The 20,759-nt window shown below is 44.8% G+C and overlaps 1 protein-coding gene across 4 annotated transcripts in view; it reads right to left on the bottom strand.

Moving 5' to 3' along the window:
- The window catches only part of ITSN2 (intersectin 2), a 126,884-nt gene that overhangs the window by 53,230 nt on the left and 52,895 nt on the right, over positions 1 to 20,759 (bottom strand). For all 4 annotated transcript variants that reach the window (XR_013345545.1, XM_077812448.1, XM_077812446.1 and 1 more), the window contains exons 15-21: positions 19,680 to 19,767; positions 18,876 to 19,015; positions 12,995 to 13,131; positions 9,883 to 10,343; positions 8,545 to 8,666; positions 2,598 to 2,773; positions 2,205 to 2,349 (exon numbers count right to left, since the gene is read on the bottom strand). Coding sequence is in view for 3 of the 4 variants with exons in the window: in XM_077812448.1 (XP_077668574.1) it covers positions 2,205 to 2,349; positions 2,598 to 2,773; positions 8,545 to 8,666; positions 9,883 to 10,343; positions 12,995 to 13,131; positions 18,876 to 19,015; positions 19,680 to 19,767 (1,269 nt within the window). In the remaining variant the exon portion in view is untranslated. The remainder of the gene's footprint in view (positions 1 to 2,204; positions 2,350 to 2,597; positions 2,774 to 8,544; positions 8,667 to 9,882; positions 10,344 to 12,994; positions 13,132 to 18,875; positions 19,016 to 19,679; positions 19,768 to 20,759) is intronic.

The following is a 20,759-nucleotide window of genomic DNA, read 5'->3' as shown; positions in this document are numbered from 1 at the left end:
AGTTGAAAGAAATTAACCCAGAGTAACACAATATAGTGAAAGAAAAAAAATGGTTACTTACCTTCTCATAACTGTTGTTCTTCGAGATGTGTTGTTCATTCCATTCCAACCAGGTGTGTGCATGCGTGCATGGGAGCCGGAAGATTTTTCCCCTAGCAGCATCCCTGGAGTTGTGCCTTCATGTCACTCAATATAGAACCTGCCGACCCGCCACCCCCTCATGGAATCATAGAATATCAGGGTTGGAAGGGACCTCAGGAGGTCATCTAGTCCAACCCCCTATTCAAAGCATGACCTAATCCCCAACTAAATCATCCCAGCCAGGGCTTTGTCAAGCCTGACCTTAAAAACCTCTAAGGAAGGAGATTCCACAACCTCCCTAGGTAACCCATTCCAATGGTGAGCACTGTGACATCATAGCCTACTTTCCCCTTGGGATGGGAAAGTGCCGGCGATTTATCCCCCCTGGAAGGGGAAAATGGCACCATATGGCACAACAAGTCCTGGGCTGCTGCGAATGCCTCTGCAGTCAATGGGAGCTGCAGCTGTTGGCTCCTGGGGCCGGCAAGTGGGGAGGATCTGGACTCAACTGCACCGCCACCAGGACAGGCGTCGACGTGACCCTAGCCAGCCAAGGGGCCGAGGTGGTGTGGCCCCACTGGGGTCTCACAGTGGCCGACTCCTTCGACTTGGCCGGGGCAGAGCAGCCCCTCTCCAGCCAGCTTTTCTTTTGTGGCACTGATGGTTGCGACCGGTGCCTGTCCAAAGCCTGTCCACGGGAGTAGCTGTGACAGTGCTGAGAGTCTCAATATGAGTTCTTTCTCAACACTGGTTCCCCTGTAGATTGTGCTGGGGCACTCAGCACCAAGGAGGTGGTGCTAGACGCGGGATCCCCTGATCCAGGGTCTGACTGGGGCCGGAGTGCAGCCTCCATAAAAAGGACTTTAAGACGTTGGTCTCGGTCTTTCAAAGTCCTAGGGCAAAACTCGCGATAGATCTTGCACTGGTCTTCCTGGTGGCTCTCCCCTCACAAAGTGTGCGGGGTCACTTTTAGGCATGCACTTGCCACAGGCCTCACAAGTTTTAAAGCTTGGGGACCGCGTCACACCACGACACCGGGAGCGTTGGGGGAAGGGGAACCCCAAAGAAAACCTAACACTAACTATATCTACACTACAAGTACTAATAACTAACACTAACGGTATCAAGAACTATAATACAACGGACACTGTGAACGGCGCTTGCCAAGGCAAGAGCTAAAGTACGTTCCAGCTTACCGTCACTGGTGGTAAGAAGGAACTGATGGGCTGGCGGGGTCGCAGGGCTCTATACTGAGTGCCATGAAGGTGCGACTCCAGGGGGCGCCCAGGCCGACCTGACGAGGGAAAAAATCTTCCGGCTGTTATGCATGCGCGCCTGCACACACCTGATCGGAAAGGACATGAACAAGCACGCGAAGAAGAAGAAAGAGTTTAAGGACCAGATCCTCAGGTAGTGTAAATTAACATAGCTCCACAGGCTGCAATAGAGGTATGCCCACTCACACCAACTGGGAATTTGGCTTTGTGTTTAGATCAGGGGTGGGCAAACTTTTTGGCTGGAGGGCCACATCGGGGAATAGCAATTGTATGGCAGGCCATGAATGCTCATAAAATTGGGTTTCAGGTGCAGGAGGGGGTGAGGGCTCTGGTTGGGGGTAGAGGCTCTGGGGTGGGGCTGGGGATGAGGTGTTTGGGGTGTAGGAGGGTGATCCATGCTGGGATCGAGGGGTTTGGAGAGCGGGAGGGGGATCAGGGCTGGGGCAGGGGGAGAAGCTCAGGGGTGCAGGCTCCGAGTGGCACTTACCTCAAGCGGCTCCTGGAAGCAGCGGCATGTCCCTTCTCCGGCTCCTAGGAGTGGAGCGGCCCCCGACCCTCGGAGCAGGGCCATGGTGCAGCTTCCGGGAGCTGCATGGTGTGGCCCCCTACCTGGCACCCCGATTGGAGCGCCAGAGTAAGGCTGAACTGCGTGGTGCGGCCCCGATTCAGCTCCCCAGTAGGAGCTCATGGGCCGGCTTAAAATGGCTCACAGGCGGAGCCGTAGTTTCCCCACCCTTGGTCTAGATCACTGCAGTGAACTGTTAGAAAAAGTGTAACTCATCTATACAAAAGTATATCAGTATTGTTAACATGAACCTAAAATACATAAAATTCTCACCAACATACCTGTCCATGAACAGGAGAAACAGATCCTGGGGACACAGTACGAGTAAAAGCGGATTTTTTCTGCCATGTTGTGTTAACAGTTAGGCTTGAGAAAGGTACATTTTGGTAATCAGTGTCTTCTGCTGATCTACCTGGTGAAAGTGGTCTGCAAATTTAGCACAAGCACAATTTTTCTTAGAAAGTACATTAGCAAGACCTACTACTTCTTACATATGCAAAATGCATGTGCTGCCCAGTGCAACTCAGAAGATCAAAGTTTAACTTGCTGTATTATAGCTCTTCCTCCATATAGTCGCTATAATAAATTTTCTGCATTTAATTTACAGTAATCCATAATGCTATTACATAACATTTTATTTTATCCAAAATAGAACTATCAATAAATAAACTTACTCTGGAGGAGCTGAGGTAGTAGACAAAAATACTGTAGGAGGAAGTAAGGCCTTTTTAGGAGATAAAGCTTTTTCACTTTCTGGTATTTTTTCTACATAGCTGCATGGAAACCAGCCAAAATGACCTTGAAAGCTCCCATACAGCCAACCAGGCTCTCCAATGGTTTTCTCATCAACCTGGAAACCAAAAATATTAGATAGAATATTTGCTGTGTTAGCACCTGCTACAATTCTGTGGATTTAACTGGAAAAGTTGTGACCACAAGGATCAGACCCCATCATCTGCACTGTCATCCCATTTAAAATTTAGTCTTTTTAAAAAAACTAAGAATCCCATTGCTTAATAACATACTGTCCCAAGCTGTATAACAAGGCTATTTGCTCTTATAAAGCACACAATTACTTTTTTAATGGGGAAAAGGATAAATTGCTGGTTTTGTATTATAATGCACCCTTAGAGAGATATTTACAGTTGTTTTATTTAAAGGCTAAAGAGGACATAACATACCTCTGAAGTTAATGGAGCTTGTCGGAAAGTTACTATGATTACTATCATGATTATTTGTGTTTTAGTAAGACCTCAGACCCAAACAACATCAGGATTCCATTGTGCTACGCATGGTAGAAACACAGAGTAAAAGAAAGGGGCTTCAAACAATTTTTATATAGATTAAGTTTCTTCTGGCTAAAATACATAAACAAATGTTTCCATCTACTGATCACATCTTAAATTAGACACTATGAAGTTTTTTAATCAAAATATTTTATGAGTATCTGAAATTATCCAATATATAGAGTTGCATATTTCTAAACGGGGGTATCAAAAGTAAAAGAATGCTCAGCCAATTATATCTTGAAACTAACAGATGCCTTTCTTACTTCCCTCTCTCATGCAAATATGTAACTTAACACCATAAAACCAAAGTCTAATATTTAGAGATTTCAGAATACTGGATTAAATTTCTTTGTTAAGTAGAACTTGTTGGACAACCTCCAAGCACTGCTGGGAGCCGATTGCAAGATGGAGGGTTTGGCCGTGGTTCTGATTGAGCAGGTCAAGACGGACAGGAAACTATATGGGAGGTTGAATTGACAGAGCAAGGATATCTGAGAACCAACACTCCTTCATCCATGCTGGAGCAACAAGAATGAGCTTGGCCTCATCTGCTTTGAGCTTGAGGATGACCCGAGGAATGACTGAAATAGGTGGAAAGGCATACAGAAGAGTTGACCGCTAGCTGCAGTGGAAGGCGCTGAGAGGACTGAGGCCCTCCAGAGCAGAACAGCTGACACTTTATGTTTTCCCTCATCACAAACAGGTTCATCGCAGGGACATCCCATGTTGCAAAGATGACTTGACGAACACTCTCCTTCAGGGACCATTCATGACTCAAGGAGAAAACCCTGCTGAGGTAGTCCGCGAGATTATTTTGAACCCCTGGAAAATGGACTGCTACCAGGGTGATGTCTCCCTCAATGCAAAAGTGCCACAGATTGATCGTCTCTAGGCAGAGTAATCTGGAATGTACCGCACCCGCTCCCCTTTGCTTCTTCAAATAGTACATCACAGTAGCATTGTTGGTTAGTATGTGATGTGATCTCGGAAGGCACAACATGAATTGTGGATGGCCTGAAGTTCCAACACATTGATATGGAGTGAGGCTTCCTGTTCCAACCACATGCCCCACAACCTTAATGAGTCCAGATGCACTTCCTTCCCACCCACCCAGAAGGGAAGTGTCAGTAACCACTGACTTAGTTGGAGAGGGCCAAACAGAGGGCCAATGGCACGCATTGTGTGGGAATTCCCACCAGTGGAAGGAATCCAGAACTGCTGGAAGAAGGCGAACTGACCTGTCCAGAGAATGCAGGGCAGGGTGGTAAACTGTCCTGAGCTGCATCTGACGAGGGTGAGGGTACAACCTAGAGAACTTGAACACCTGCATGCAAACAGACATTAGGCACAACAGACTCAGACACACATGCACTGTCATGGAAGGCTGGGATTGCAGACTGAGGCAAAACTGTTGAATTGCCTGGAAGCGGTCGGTCGGTAAGAACACCTTCGACCTCATGGAATCTAACAGGGTCCCAAGGAACTCGATTTTTTGAGTGGGAGCCAAGGTTGACTTTGCAGTGTTTACAATGAGTGCTGACAGTCAAGCAAACTCAACATGGTGTCAATGTGGACAAGAACCTCCTCTCTAGAGCTCCGCTTCGGCAACCAGTCATTGACGTACAGGAATATGTGGAGTTCCTTCTTCCTGAGATAGGCAATAACCACTGTCATGCATTTGGTGACGACGTGGGGGGCAGAATAGGGGAGATCCGTACACTGAAAGTGGCATTCTCCTACCACGAAACACAGAAACTTCTTGTGGATCAGCAGAATCACCACAAGAAAGTAAGTATCCTGCAGGTCCAGAGCAATGAACCAGTCATTCTGACACAACACAGGAAGGATAGCCAATAGAGTGACCATGCGGGATCTCACATACTTGATGAATTTGTAGAGGCCACAAAGGTTGAGAATGGTTCTCATCCTGCCCTTATATTTCAGTATCAAGAAGCTCTGGGAGAAAAACCGTGGCCCTGGTGTTCCAGTGCTACCAACTAGAAATACAGCTCAATGAGCAATGTCTTGTGAGAGGAATCTCTGTAGAGGAATGTGCAAGTGGACCTGGAGAGGAAATGGATTGTGTAGCCAGATCTGACAGTGTCTAGAACCTAGCTGTCAGAGGTAATTGAGATCCAAGCATTGTAAAAGCGGGTCAATCTGCCCCTAAAGTGATGGGGGGGACAGAAGGGATGTAGTAATGACTGGACCACTGCTCTGAACAAAGGAGACAAAATGAGCGCTTAGCCTGTGCCAAGGGAGATCATGTGGACTGTCTGAAGCCCAAGCCCCACTGCTTCCTATTGTGGGAGCTATCCCTTTTTCTAAGGTAGTCCCACTGTTTCAGGGGAAAGGTTGGACAAAGAAATTCTGCAGGTGATATTGTTGCTCCTGCTGTGCCTTTGCATGGACAGCACGTATACTTCCAAGGATTGCACTCCTTCAAGGATTCCAGGGCTAAGTGCCATTAGTCTTGTCCGAGAAGAAGACTTAGTCATCGAAGGGCAAGTCCTCAATGGCTTGCTGGACGTCCAGAGTGATCCCAGAGTTTTGCAACCAGGAGGCCCTCTTCATAGTTACTGCCAAGGCCATGACCCTGGCCACAGTGTCTGCAATGTCAACGACAGCCTGCAGGAACATTATGACCACCAAGCAGCCTTCCACAGTGAATGCTCAGAACTCCTCACACAAGGCCTTAGGCAACTGGTCCTCAAATTTAGCCATGGCTGACCGACTGAGAAAATCATACTTGGCCACTAAACCTTGTTGATTTGTGATCTTAAACCGGAAGGATGATGAGGTATAGATCTTCCTGCTCAGAAGATGTAACTGCTTGGAGTCTCTGTCCTTGGGGGTAGACTTGAACCAACCCTGCTGGGCCGTTGTTTATCACTGTTACATCCAGCGAATTCGGGGCCAGGTGAGAAGAGAACCCCTCAAATCCCTCCATGGGAACAAAGAAGCACTTTTCCATGCACTTAGACCCTGGCGGTACTGAGGCTGATGTACTCCACAGGGATCTCACCGACTCAAGGATCACATCACTGACCACGATGGCCACTCTCCCAGGGACGGCGGGGTGTAAAATATCCACCAGTTTTTGTGTGTTCTCTTGGAGGAACTCTGCCTGGATACCCAGTAATGCGGATATGTGGCATAAGAGGTCCTGGTACACCTTAAAGTTGTCCGGAATAGAAGGTGAGGATAAATCATTCAGCATGGCATTGTCCAGCAACAAGGCCTCAGCTGAGCCAAAACTGGCTTTCACTCCTGGAAAGATGTACCCAGGAGAGAGCAGACTGCTGATGCTTGGGCTTGCAGTTAATCTGAAGCCACCTACGACCATGCAGGTTACTTTGACTTCAAATGTGATGAAAAGCGGTATCTCTGCTAATAAGGAACATCCCACTGAGTCCAAGGCCACTGTTACAGATAGAGCACTGGTGGCCAGCAGAGCCCAGGCCAGGGACCTCCTTCTCAGTCATGGGGCACACGCCAACCTTAGGAGCCATATTGTTCCACTGGCAGCCCCTGAGGTTCATCGGGTAGGGTATGACGACTCTGACTCGGAATGAGAGCCCCGAAATCTTGGCAGTACGGGTGGAATGATGCCCAAGGGAGTCAACAGGCAGTCCGATTCATTTGTCTCCCAGAACAAAGTTGGAACTGGTATTCCCATTTAATATGGTTCCATCCGTACTGAGCATGCTGGTGCCACAGGCAGCATTGGTCCTGGCGCTAACAGTGGTCCAAGAGTGCACAAACGTATCAATGTCAACGGCTGCAGCATCAAATGCAGTGGGGCCAGAAAGGGTCTGGGTGCCAAGGTCCCCTGCACCATTTCCAGTACTGGCTCCATCCCCATCACGGTGAGGAGAGTGTCTGGACACAGTGTCAACAGACACCAAGGTTCAGTGGCTCACTCCATCAGAAGCGCCAGAGTTGGCGCAGCCCTGGGAAGTCCTGGACCAACGGTGAGGTAGGGACCGAAAGGCAGAGGAGGTCTGTGGTTTCCTGGTAGACTGACGACATGGACGCAGGCAGTACCGTACTCAATGGACACCTGAAGGCTGGAACCAGAATCAATGGTACAGGATTTCTGTCCTTCCCACTCATTATTGGGAAAGGTCAGATGTATCCATGCTATTGCACATGCTGGAACTGGTCCTGTGCTAGTCTGTGCTGTTCCTGGGGGAAACAGAGGAGTCACTCTGTGACCTGGAGCAGTCTCAATTGGTCTTATGAGACCTCTTCCTCGGTGCTGACAATGGAGAACGGCTCCTCTGCCTCTTCAGCAAGGCGCCTACCCCAAAACAAGGGGTGGCAGCACTCTCCAAGCCTGAGGGCAATCTTTGACCTGAGGAGGGCCTTGGTATCAGATCAGGCCGCATGGCCTGTTCAAGCAGGTGCTACGTGAGACAAAGATCCTGCACCAACCGAGTCCTCTTTTTAAATGATACACACTCTTTAAGGTGGGCCTTGCCGAGGCAAAGCAAGCACTACATGTGGGGGTCGCTGTTGGGGATCGCCCCTCCACAGGAAGGACAGTGTTTAAACTAGACTAAGACTAAATGCGAGGTTGTGACATTACAACCACACAAACCTCTGACTCCAGCCACAGGCAGTGAGAAGGAACTGAGAGGGCTGGAGCAGTGCTGCCTCATATAGCCAAGGGAGGGGCCACAGCCACGAGGTGCGAGAGCCACCCCTCTACAGGGACTGCTAGGCAAAAGTCTCTGACTCCGGTGTGCTGGGCACGCACACACCACATCTGCATCTACTCGAAGAACCACCATGCAGATAATGTAACAGAGAACACTATTCAGACCTTTAATTATTTGGGAGAAACCCTCAAACCTATTCAAACCAGGCAGGTCAGGTATTTAATAATTCTAGCACCACGAATAATCTTGTTTTATACACTTTTATCTATGACAATGTTTGCCTATAGCAATGCAAACATAGTAATCTTCTTTGCAGCCTTATATGCATACCTGCAAAATGTTGCACTAGAGATGGGAGAGCAAGGATTATTTAGCTTATTCTTGTTATTTGTTTCAGAAAGTTTATAACAGCAATAATGATTTCCAAGCTAGGCATTTCATAGTAGTCAGTGCCAGTCCTTGGCCCTCGACTCCTCCATAACATGTCAGTCCTAGAGGAGCATATTGCTTAAATCGATCCCACTACCCCCTCCTAAAAAGACGCAATTACTGTAAATTTGAACCAATCTAAAATGTGTGTGTGTAAAAAAAAAAAAAAAGCATTAATTTTGATGAAGACATATGTCAATGATTTTTGTGGTTAGGTTAGCATGAACTACCGGTCTTACCTGAACTACATCCCCAGAATTAAAACTCATCTCGTCATGATTCCTTGCTTCGAATGAATATAAAGCTCTGTAATTCACCAAGGCAGCTGAATTCCTAGATTCTGAGGCACTAACTACGTTACCTGAAAGAAGAAAAAGTATTACTGGTATTTATTATTTTGGTACTTCAGTAGTGCTAAGAGACGACAAGCTTGTTCAGGGCCCCACTGATATAATGAAAGGATGGTCCCTGCCCTAAAGACCTTACAGTCTAAGTGTATGATGAGAGATAACTGGGTACAACAAACAGATGGAAGGAGCAGAACATCACACAGACTATTGATTAACGTAATAAACAGGAGTAGCAGTGAACACAGATGTGCTTAGTCAAAATAGGAAGTCTTTGTCTTCCTACCCATCTCTTCTTGTTAAATATCTTCACCAGGATCAGTGTTTTAATATTTTCTTTCATTTATGTGTAGAAGTTTTACATTTCCTTCAAATTGACTAGAAAAGGCTACCCCAACACTGAGTGGCCTGCAACCCTGGTGACATTCTTGTAGTGGCCTGCAACCCAGCTGACATTCTTGTCAAGGAGAAACTTAAAAGCCCAGAACAGCAAAATATTACATATTTGTATTTGATATAGTCTCAGTCTCTAAATTTCTCTAAGTCGATAAGTAATACTACTAAACCAGCCACACTACAGCCATAACAATGGTTAACAATAAGCAAAAAAAAAAAAAGCATTCTGTAATTCTGCTTCCACTAAGTCAATAGTAAAACTACCATCAAGGTCAATGGGAGCAGAATTAGGCTAACACTAAGCATTTTTCAAAATCCTACCCATAACACCATGCTGACCTCAGTTTTGACCACCATCTAGTAACCGAGGTTATGATACCTATAATTTCTCTATCAGTGTTAATCAATGAATCAATGTTACTTTAAGGCTGTACGCATTCTCATTACTTGATTCTTATCTGTTCATTGACTATCAAAAATTGTTTTAAAAGAAATTATGAACATCTCATGCCACAACATGTGGTGAGTATTCTGTTGCATAGACAAAGTGCAGGAAAGCCAAAATGCTACTGCTCCGAGTCCAGGATTCTTAACTGAAAGCACTGAAAGATCTGTGGTCAGATCCTCTGTTGGTGTAAACTGTTATAGCTCAACTGACATCAACAGCTTTACTCCAACTGTGGATATGGTCCATGGTCTCCAACATCAACTTTTAAACACAAGACCTATAATATTGTCATTATTCTACAATAAAATGTCTAAATACGAAGTAACAATATTCATTCAAGACAAGGAACATTTTAAACAAAAAATAAATCAATAGATGAAGTTTACCTTCACTTCTCCACGTAGGCTTAAGATTTCTACCCTCAGTCTGTTTCAACAAGTCTGCAAATTTCTCATTTAAGTTTAATTTTGAAGTGTGTTTCTCTGACTCTTGCAGGTTGGCTGTATCTTTTCTTCTCTTCTCTTCTTCATGCTGTTTACGCCTCTCCTCAGCTTCCTTTGCAATCTGTTCTTGCTTCCTTTTGTCTTCTTCCAGTTGTCTCTGCCTTTGTTTTTCCGTTTCTTTCTGAATCTCAGCTAGCTTGTTCCTCTCCTCCGCATGTTTCTCCTCAGCCAGTTTTTGCAACTGGAACTCCCTCTCTCTCACCTGGGCAGCTGCCTCCTCAGCTTTTTGTTTTTCTTCATGAATTTTTTCCTGCATTCGCTCTTCCTGTAATCGCTTTTTTTTCTCCTCCTCTTCCTTTCGGACATTTTCCTGCCATAAGTTCTCCTTCTCCTGTTTTGCTTTCCTTAACGAAAAGGGAAAAATAGATACATAAATAAATAAGTGAGAAAGTGTTTATAGGATTAACCACAGTTAGTGACCTGGGAGTCACTGCAGTCACATGCAAGGCTCGGGTGGCAGAGCCAGGGCTAGAATTTACACAGGTGGCCCTAAATGTAAAGTACTGCCCCCTCCACACTCTTCTAGAGTACAGTGAAGAAATGCTGGTTGACTAACCATAACAACAACATGTCGATGAATTCAAGATCCCCACTTCGAAAGGAGAGAGAGCGCAGATCCCTGCTTGGTCCCCAAACCTAGAGTGCAGAGAAGAACTGACACCTGACATAGCAATCTCCTTCTGTTCAACAGCCACATGTCACGTGTGTCTAAAAACAAATGCCAAAAACCCTTCAAAGTGCCTACACCTTTAGCACTTCAGAGACAGTGGTTTGGGATGGTGCTGGGGTATTCGTTTGCTGTCATTAGCATGTGACAAAAAATTTATTTAATCAGCCTCAGCACTATCCTCTTCTAGCATTCTCTTTTGCTCTCTGTTCCCCAATCTCCCTATGCCGCCTGCCGTCATCCACAGCAGGATCTCTCCATCCTGTTTGTTTCCTCTTCCGTTTCTGTTACCCCCTTACTGCAGACCAAAAACTCTTGGGATAGGTACCACGTCTTCTCACACGCGCACACAATCCAGCACATCTTAGGCACTAATAAAATACAAATAAGACAGACTTATGGTCTGAAAACATTGTTCCTTGGCCTTTCACGCCTGAGAGCTTCTTCGGCAGTGCCTCCATGATCAATGCTATTCAACTTGATGTGCCAGGGCAGAGCAGAAAATGGAGCATTAATCTATCTATGGTATTTCTCGGGTGCCCATCATTTCAATATCCAAATCCCACATATGAAAAATGAAAAGTTGTTCAGAGATGGCCATAAAAGACTTTGGTCTTTACCAATATCTGGTTTGGCGAATTTTACTTATTACTTTTTTTTGTTGTAATTCCTGATCTTCAGTTATTGTGGGAATTTATTGCAGCATTTATATTCTCCTCACTCCACAGTCTTCAGTGTAGTATCTGAGAATCTGGCAGTATTCTCTGAAAATGGCCAGGTTTGGCTCAGTCATATCTCCATTTAAATCAGGGACTATTATCTCGAAGTGTCTCAGCCAATAACTTAGCTCCAATGATACTCTCCCCCCACACACTTTTTTTTTTGGGGGGGGGGGGAGGAGTGAGGGGAAATGAAGGGTATCAGCAATCTGTCAGTCAATCAGTAACTAAACTACACAGGGCTGTACTAATACAGGGTTAGATTATCAAAAGTGCTTAGCACTCACAATTGAGGCCAGATTTTCAGAAGATCTCAGGTCCCATTTAGGTAGCTAAATGAGAGAGTGAAATTTTTACATGCACTCAGTGCCTCAGCTCTTTTGAAAATCTGGTGCCAAAGCCCAAACCTTAAATTGTAGTAAACAGGAAGCCAATGCAGTTCCTGGGAAACAGTCGTAACTGGCCTCATTCTAGTCTCATTTACACGAGTATAAATTCCCAATAACTTCACTGACAACCGTTATACCAGCATAACCCCAGTGTAAATGAGAAGAGTATTTGGTATGAATATGCTCCCCCTACATCAAAGCCTCTGAACAGATGGGCAGACACATTTTGCACCAGCTGTAGCCTCACATAGAGCTCATTATCGTAATGCAGTGTGAACATCATAAAGGCATAACGTGACCGTAGCAAGATGCAGATCAGAGTGACGTGAGTGCAGCCAGCTAACCAGATAACTGAAAAAACTTTTTGGCCAGCAATGCCACTTGAGAGCCCTGGACCGATCAGGCAGGTGGTAGGGGAAAGTTGACAACAGAATCTGGAAAGAGCTGATACAAAATAACGTAGGAGCATAATAACGTAAGATCGTTTACGGACAAAAGGAAGGATCCCTTTCCATATAGGTAAACGTGAACGTTTTCTCGCTCATCAGGCAAGAAACCAATATAAGATCAGGGATTGAAATGCAAAGAGGAAACTAAGGATTAATTTAGTCTCTTACCCTTAAAACTAGTAACTTGCGGACATTCAACTGGTTTTCAAGATCATCATATCGAAATTAGGCAGTCACAATGTTCGTCCAATTTCCATAAATATTCAGGGACTAAGAATATCACACTGTCAGAGTATGAATGATTGGCAACTAAACTACATTTGTTCATTTAGTAGGAAGCGCTTTTTAAGTGGAGGGAGAAGATGTACAATGACAGCAAAACAAGGTAGAAAATGTGAATAAGTAATCTTAAATGCATGGAAGCTGTGTATTGGAGAAGAGATTAAAAAGCCCAATTACAAAAATGGATTCTCAGGTTGACACATCAATCTTTGAGAACAACACTTTCATCAAATAGATTTGTCGTATTAAAAAGGGTAACAGACTCGTTCCTACATACTAAGGGGAAGGAAATTCAGAACTTCAGAAATCCTTGTATTCCATGTAAAAATTCAGAAGGCTTAGTTCATGTAGTGTTGCTCTCTTAGTTAGGATGTATATTTTAATCAGTTAGATTTTATGTCTACTGGTATCAACATCTGAAGCTCACCAATGCAATATCCTGTTTTAAAAACTACAGTATCAGTGTTTTATGATTTTCAACCATGTTACCTTGCAGCCTCATCCTCCAGTCGCTTTTTTTGTGCAAGCTCAGCTCTTTTTCTTTCTACAGCTCTTATTTTCTCTTGTTTGATCCTGTGAAGTTGCTCAAGGGCTAAGTGCTGTGTGTTGTAGCTTTCTCTCAGTTCCTAATGAGGAAACACAATGAAGTATATCAAAGGACTGACAAGCAAATCCATTTTTCTAGGAAAGTAACTAGGCATTTTAATGCTTTGTTATCCAACACAAATGGATAGGACAATCTTAAAGTTAATAATGGATGTTGACTCTCATTCGAAAGAAAGAGTTAAACAGGAGCATATAAAAATATCTGGCAGATCTTTTGCAAACTCTTGTGCAGTTTATACTTGCAAAGTGCATCGTTTAGTCATTCCTCTGCTGGAGACTGCAAATACGATGGAAGGAAAAAGAGTGGGAATTTTAAATTAAGTACTTAAACACTTAAGTCATCTAAGGACTAGAAGTACACAAATGATCTCTAAACAGTTGCCTGGTGGAGATAGCGTTTAAACTACAAGTAACACAAAACAGTACTGGAAATTTTGGGTATACATCCTTTAAGATGGAGGCTTCCCTTCACTATGTTTTAGTATTTCCTTTATTAGCCACTGCTTAATCTAACAGAAGGTCGCTACAAAAAGAAGAAAAATACATATAAAAATTTGTTAATTATGGGTGAAATATATAATCTTTTCTATAATTATGATTCAAAGAAATTTTTTAAAAAATAACAAATCAATCCAATAACTAAGACATAGTCATGTGCAAAGTAAAGTTCAGACCACAGCATTTCCTCTAACTACGCTCAAACCAAAGGCTGAAATAATTGGTATGAAGCTTTGGATAACAGGCCTGCCCTGGCTCCACGCAGCTCCCAGAAGCGGCTGGCATGTCCCTGTGGCCCCTAGGCATAGGGGCAATCAGGGAGACTCTGCACGCTGCCCCTACCCTGAGCGCTGACTCTGCAGCTCCCATTGGCTGGGAACCACAGCCAATGGGAGCTGCAGGAGTGGTGCCTGCAGGCGTGGGCAGTGTGCAGAGCCCCCTGGCCTCTCTGCCTAGGAGGTGGATATGCTGGTCGCTTCTGGGAGCCACCTGAGGTAAGCACCATCCAGCAGGAGCCTGCACCCCAAGTCCCTTCCCACGCTCCAACCCCCTGCCCCAGCCCTGAGACCCCTTCCACACCTAAACTCCCTCCCAGAGCCCACAACCCCTCCCATACCCCAACCTCCTGCCCCAGCCCAGAGCCCTCTCCTGCACCCCAAACACCCCATTCCCAGTCCCAGCCCAGAGCCTGCACCCTCATCTGAAGCCCTCACACTCTCCTGCACCCCAATCCCCTGCCTGAGCTCTGAACCCCCCACCTTGCATCCAAACTCCCTCCCAGAGCCTGCACTCCAACTCCCTGGCCCAGCCGTGAGCCCCCTCCTGCACTCCATACTCCTCGGCCCCAGCCCAGAGCCGCCTCTTGCACCCCAAACCCCTCATTCCTGGTCCCACACCAGATCCCTCATCCCCAGCCGGAGCCCTCATCCGCCCTGCACTCCAACCCTCAGCCCCATCCCTGAGACCCCTCCCACACCCCAAATCCCTCATCCCTAACCCCACCCCAGGGCCTGCACCACCAGCCAGAGTCCTCCCCCTCCCCACCCTAGCCTGGTGAAAATGGATGAGGGTGGGGAAGAGTGAGCAAGGCAGGGAAGAGGGGATGGAGTGAGCGGGTCGGGACCTCAGAGAAGGGGCGGGGCAGGGTAGGAGTGTTCGTTTTTCTGCAATCAGAAAGTTGGCTACCCTAGTTAACCCGGGCACTGATGCAATTTCAGGACTCTTCTGAACCCAGACCTAATAAATCACAGAATTGACTCATAGCTGACAGGTGTGTGTGTGTGTGTGTGTGTGTGTGTGTGTGTGTAGGTGAGTGAGTGTGTGTGGGGGAGGAGGGCAGGGGTGTGTGTGTGTGAGTGAGGGCAAATGAACACAAAGAAACTGTAAGTGTTTCTATCAAAATGGGAAGATAATTTTTTGGTGAATATTGCCTTACCTGAAAAGAAAAAGCAGTACCTAGGTAATAAAGCTAATTGAATCTGTTAATGTATCAGGTTTCAGAGTAACAGCCGTGTTAGTCTGTATTCGCAAAAAGAAAAGGAGTACTTGTGGCATCTTAGAGACTAACCAATTTATTTGAGCATGAGCTTTCATGAGCTGCAGCTCACTTCATCGGATGCATACTGTGGAAACTGCAGAAGACATTATATACACAGAGACCATGAAACAATACCTCCTCCCACCCCACTCTCCTGCTGGTAATAGCTTATCTAAAGTGATCATCAAGTTGAGCCATTTCCAGCACAAATCCAGGTTTTCTCACCCTCCGCCCCCCCCACACAAACTCACTCTCCTGCTGGTAATAGCCCATCTAAAGTGACCACTCTCTTTACAATGTGTATAATAATCAAGGTGGGCCATTTCCAGCACAAATCCAGGTTTTCTCACCCCCCCACCCCCCTCCAAAAACCACACACACAAACTCACTCTCCTGCTGGTAATAGCTTATCCAAAGTGACCGCTCTCCTCACAATGTGTATGAAAATCAAGGTGGGCCATTTCCAGCACAAATACAGGTTTTCTCACTCCCCCACCCCCTATTTTTTTAAAAAAAACAGACACAGAAAAACTCACTCTCCTGCTGGTAATAGCTTATCCAAAGCGACCACTCTCCTTACAATGTGCATGATAATCAAGGTGGGCCATTTCCAGCATAAATCCAAGTTTAACGAGAACGTCGGGGGGGGGAAGGGGGGGGGGAGAAAAAAACAAGGGGAAATAGGCTACCTTGCATAATGACTTAGCCACTCCCAGTCTCTATTTAAGCCTAAATTAATAGTATCCAATTTGCAAATGAATTCCAATTCAGCAGTTTCTCGCTGGAGTCTGGATTTGAAGTTTTTTTGTTGTAAGATAGCAACCTTTATGTCTGTGACTGCGTGACCAGAGAGATTGAAGTGTTCTCCGACTGGTTTATGAATGTTATAATTCTTGACGTCTGATTTGTGTCCATTTATTCTTTTACGTAGAGATTGTCCAGTTTGACCAATGTACATGGCAGAGGGGCGTTGCTGGCACATGATGGCATATATCACATTGGTGGATGTGCAGGTGAACGAGCCTCTCATAGCGTGGCTGATGTTATTAGGCCCTTTGATGGTGTCCCCTGAATAGATATGTGGGCACAGTTGGCAACGGGCTTTGTTGCAAGGATAGGTTCCTGGGTTAGTGGTTCTGTTGTGTGGTATGTGGCTGATGGGCTATTACCAGCAGGAGAGTGAGTTTGTGGGGGGGGGGAAGGAGGGTGAGAAAACCTGGATTTGTGCTGGAAATGGCTCAACTTGATGATCACTTTAGATAAGCTATTACCAGCAGGAGAGTGGGGTGGGAGGAGGTATTGTTTCATGGTCTCTGTGTATATAATGTCTTCTGCAGTTTCCACAGTATGCATCCGATGAAGTGAGCTGTAGCTCACGAAAGCTCATGCTCAAATAAATTGGTTAGTCTCTAAGGTGCCACAAGTACTCCTTTTCTTTTTGTTAATGTATCAGTCCATTAACAAACAAGATACACATCAGTATTTTCTGGCTTTGCTTTATAAGCAAGTAAGTTTAAGCTGTTAGGATAGCAGAAGGATTTAAAAGCAAGCAGAAAAGAAAAGAATATTCATTCTGTTTTTGAAAAGTTTTATTTTTCAACAAAGATTTTCAGTTGAGTTCTAAAGAGATAATATATCCAAAAAGAAAGGGAAAACAGAGAAAAACCATGAAATAATTAAAAGCAAAAGAGCCAAAGATTAGAAAATAACCTTAAGTAAGAGGAAGAGGTTGTTGAGACAGCTTAGCAGAGACAAAAGGCACTGAAGAACAGAATCATCCATATTCTCACACTGCAAGATAAGGCAGATAAAAAGCCAATTAAACTTTGTAACGATTTAAAAAAATATACTGTAGGGAAGACTACATTGTTGATGCAGTCACTGAACATAACTGAATTGCTCTCACTAACCAGCAAGCCATGCAGCACACATGTGATTCCAAATGCAAGCACCAATATTGTGGGTGATGTTTTCTTTATTAAAAAAAAAATGTTTGAGAGTTTTTTCCCTTAAGCTCTCTTCAACAGATGCAATCTGGTCCTTCCTTTAGCCAGAAGGGAAATCATATAATTTATTCCTTTAGCCAGAAGGGAAATCATACAATTTATTCTAAAATTCACATCAATGCCACTATGAATAAGCCAGCAAACAGAGCACAGCGACAACACCCTTGTCAGAAAGCTGCATGCATCTGTCTGATAAACTGACAATATATAAACCACACAGCCTCCTTCAATTATCCTCTGCACATTCTGTCTCCTAGTTAAAGGAATACAAGCATCCATGTCTATTGCCAAAAGTGAATATCCCATGTGCTGTGCTGGCAGATTAGTATTTTCTTCCAATACAAATTAAACCATTAGGATACTCCATTTACAATCTGCAAAATGGTAGCAATACAACCTTACTGCCATAGGGACAGAACCTGCAGGCGCTCAGCAACCTCAACCCAAGTTCCCTCTAAGTTCCCCAGAGTTCCACTCAGGGCTCTGGCGGGGAGAGGCACACCTCCCCCGGCCCCAACCCATCCTGGCCAGTACTGGGTTTATTATGGCGGCAGGCCCACCCTCAGCAGGGACCCCACCGGCCCAGCCCGGTGCTCCACTTCATTTGTGCTGCAGCCCAGCAGCAGCAGCGCTGGCTCTTCTCCTCTCCAGCCCCTTCCCCGTGCTCCTCTAGGCCCGCCAGCCCAGGGCTTCTCCTCGCCCCCTCCCCACCCCCCAATCCCTCCTGCCTACTCGCTCCTCTCAGCCATCTGGTAGAGGGTTCTTCTCTCTGCCCCTGCCCTCCATCACCCACAGGCAGCAGCCACCGGCTGCCTGCCAGTGATGGGGAAGGTGGGGGAGGGGATGAGCGGAAAGGAGCCCACAGCTGCTGCTGCTCCTCCGGGCCACCAGTGACGGACAGTCTGCCGCTTCGAGCCAGAAGCTGTGGACTACTAGCAGCCTAGACTGCGGACAGACCTGCCATGGCTGGGGGAGGGGCACCCCTCCCTCGTACCCAACCAAGCCCGTCTTGGACCTGCCGTGGCTGGGAGAGAGGTGCCCCACAGTTGGCCCCAACCCAGCCCAGCCCTGGAGCTGCCGCGGCAGGGAGAGGCGCCTCTCCCACCCAGCCCACGTGCTGCTATGGAGAGAGTGAGCTGGGGGGAGTTCTCTCTCCCCGCCATAGCCCCAGAGCATCCTGCACCCCAAACCCTTCATCCCCAGCCCCACCCCAGAGCCCACACCCCCAGCCGGAGTCCTCCCCCCCCGCACCCCAACACTCTGCCCCAGCCCTGAGCCCCTCCCTAGAGCCCACACCCCAGCCAGTCACACATCACCTCCATACTTGTGCCAAAACAAAATTAATTACGCAATGCATGGGAAAAATTAGAAGGAACACTGCCCTCAACTCTCATTTACTTTTATGTATTTTAGGGCCTTTGTTGAGTAAGAGTGAACTATGAGAGTGCCTTTGAAAGGCATTGTAACATGATGAACGCAGAGGAGTGGTAAGCAAGGGAGAGGGGGTGTTAACATCTAATTATACATTTGACAGTTTTGAATTAGTTTCTAATTGCACATTTGCTAGAAGATGTTTGGCAATGCTTATTTTGATATTATAAAATAGGCACAGACTTTCAGAAAAGACATGGCATAGGGGGACAGCAAATAAAAGTTTGGTGACTGGATGAGGAGGAAAACATGGCTTATTACTAAAGACAATATATTTGCAGAATGCATGTACCTTGAGCTGATTGTTAAATGTATCCATTTCAGAGAGTTTGGAAGCAGTTTCCTTTTCTAGGGCATTTAATTGCTCCCGAAGTCTTTGGCATAATTCTTCCTTTTCTAGGAATTTCTTGTTCACTGAACTGATTCCTGTATCTGCATAGGAAAGATCATGTACTTTTACAATGATTTCTATTTGTATTACCATACTTTTCAATAACCACTTTTTTTAATTTACATTCACTCCCACTTCAGAAACGAATTGCTTATACCACTTCTTGTGGTACATTCTCATACAGCTTCTAGCACAACTGGGCCTTGATCCTTGATTGAGGCATACAGGCACTACCATAACTCATATAATAAAGTTCGTATGACATCTCCTCTTCATATTGTATTAGTCTGATTAGATGCAACTCCTGAGGGCAGACACTTTGGCCCTCATTTGCCATTCACTTAACAGTAGTGTAAAACTTCCATAAATTCCTTTGATTTAAATGGAGTTACTCCTGATTTTACATGACTGTAAGCAAAAGGAAAATCTGGGCAGCAGGACCATAATTCCTCCCTGTACTATAGTCTGTATTGTCTATGTTTAAAGTTGTAGACTTATTTTCTTATCAAAACATATTTCTCCCCACATTTGTTAGATATAGGAAATGGTAGAAAGTAGGGACAACAAACAGTTCTGAATATTTGTTGGGACTTGCTGAATCTATGGTAACTATGAAGGAATGGTTAATAACGACAGACAGTAGCTTTCCCAGTGAGTAAAGAAAAGCTACTATACAGAGCAAAGAGTTTATTTGAAGACACTTACTAGGAGTGTTGTCCAGCTGCATGTGTTTTATTCTCTCATTTAATAACTGCTTTTCAGGAATTAAATGGACTAGTTTATTCTGATATTCCTATAGATATATAAGAAAGAGGCGCAATGTATTTTTAAGAAAGGTTAATATCTGTTTATATGGCACCAACCACAAACAAACAATTTTTTAATATAACATAAAGTAAGTAAACTGTATGATAATGCATTGGTACAATTTTTTCCCATAATAGGGAAAAAACTTACGATTCTGTGATCACCATATATATATAAAAACTAAGTATTCTTCAACACATAAATTTAAAAGAGTTTAAATAACAAATGTAAAGCATATTAGCATAACATTTGTGTATTATGGTACAATGTGAATTTCCAAAGAAATCCAAGCATTCTTTGAAACTAGCCATCAACTAATAGGTTTCAGTTTCTGATAAATAAAACAAAAACAAGTTATTATGCCGTGTGCTTTACTTTAGCATATGAAATTTCTAATACTTGAAATCATTCATCAATTTTAACACCTTGCAAGGGATTTGCCCCAATAGTCAATTGCTAGAAATCAGTGTAGCTGCACCAGTGCTAACCCCATGTGTAGACAAGAGAAGGATCAATACACAATGAAGAAATATCAATTATTACTAACTGCAACTGTGTGGTTTTGGAACAGGTAAGCTTAAATCTTTTTTTAAAAAGTGAGATGAAATAATGCAAAAGCAGTTTTACAATTTTTCACATTAATAGTCAAACCCTAGGATTTTAAAATTAACATCCCCCCTCACCGCCAAATTTTTATGAATCAATGAAAAATAGAGTTGATTTTTGAATTCCATCAATTAATTGTTGGAATGACTTGATGAACATCAGCTCTTGCATCTTCCATACACATTCCATCATGTTGCTTAATTTAGTGATCTGAAAACATCTGAGATATTGTAGACAGAGCGCTGCACAGGTCTAGTACCTTCACTGGAAAGGTGAGAGCAAGAAAACACCTGTGGGAGTTTTACTTCTTTTCAGAAATATCAAATGTAGATGAAGAGGTAGAAACCAGGTAGGAATCTTACTGAACCCCAC

This window comes from Eretmochelys imbricata, chromosome 3 (genome assembly GCF_965152235.1).
Source record: "Eretmochelys imbricata isolate rEreImb1 chromosome 3, rEreImb1.hap1, whole genome shotgun sequence".
Classification (NCBI taxonomy): domain Eukaryota; kingdom Metazoa; phylum Chordata; order Testudines; family Cheloniidae; genus Eretmochelys; species Eretmochelys imbricata.
Note: the sequence above shows the minus strand (reverse complement) of the source record. Positions and strands in the feature narration are given on the sequence as shown.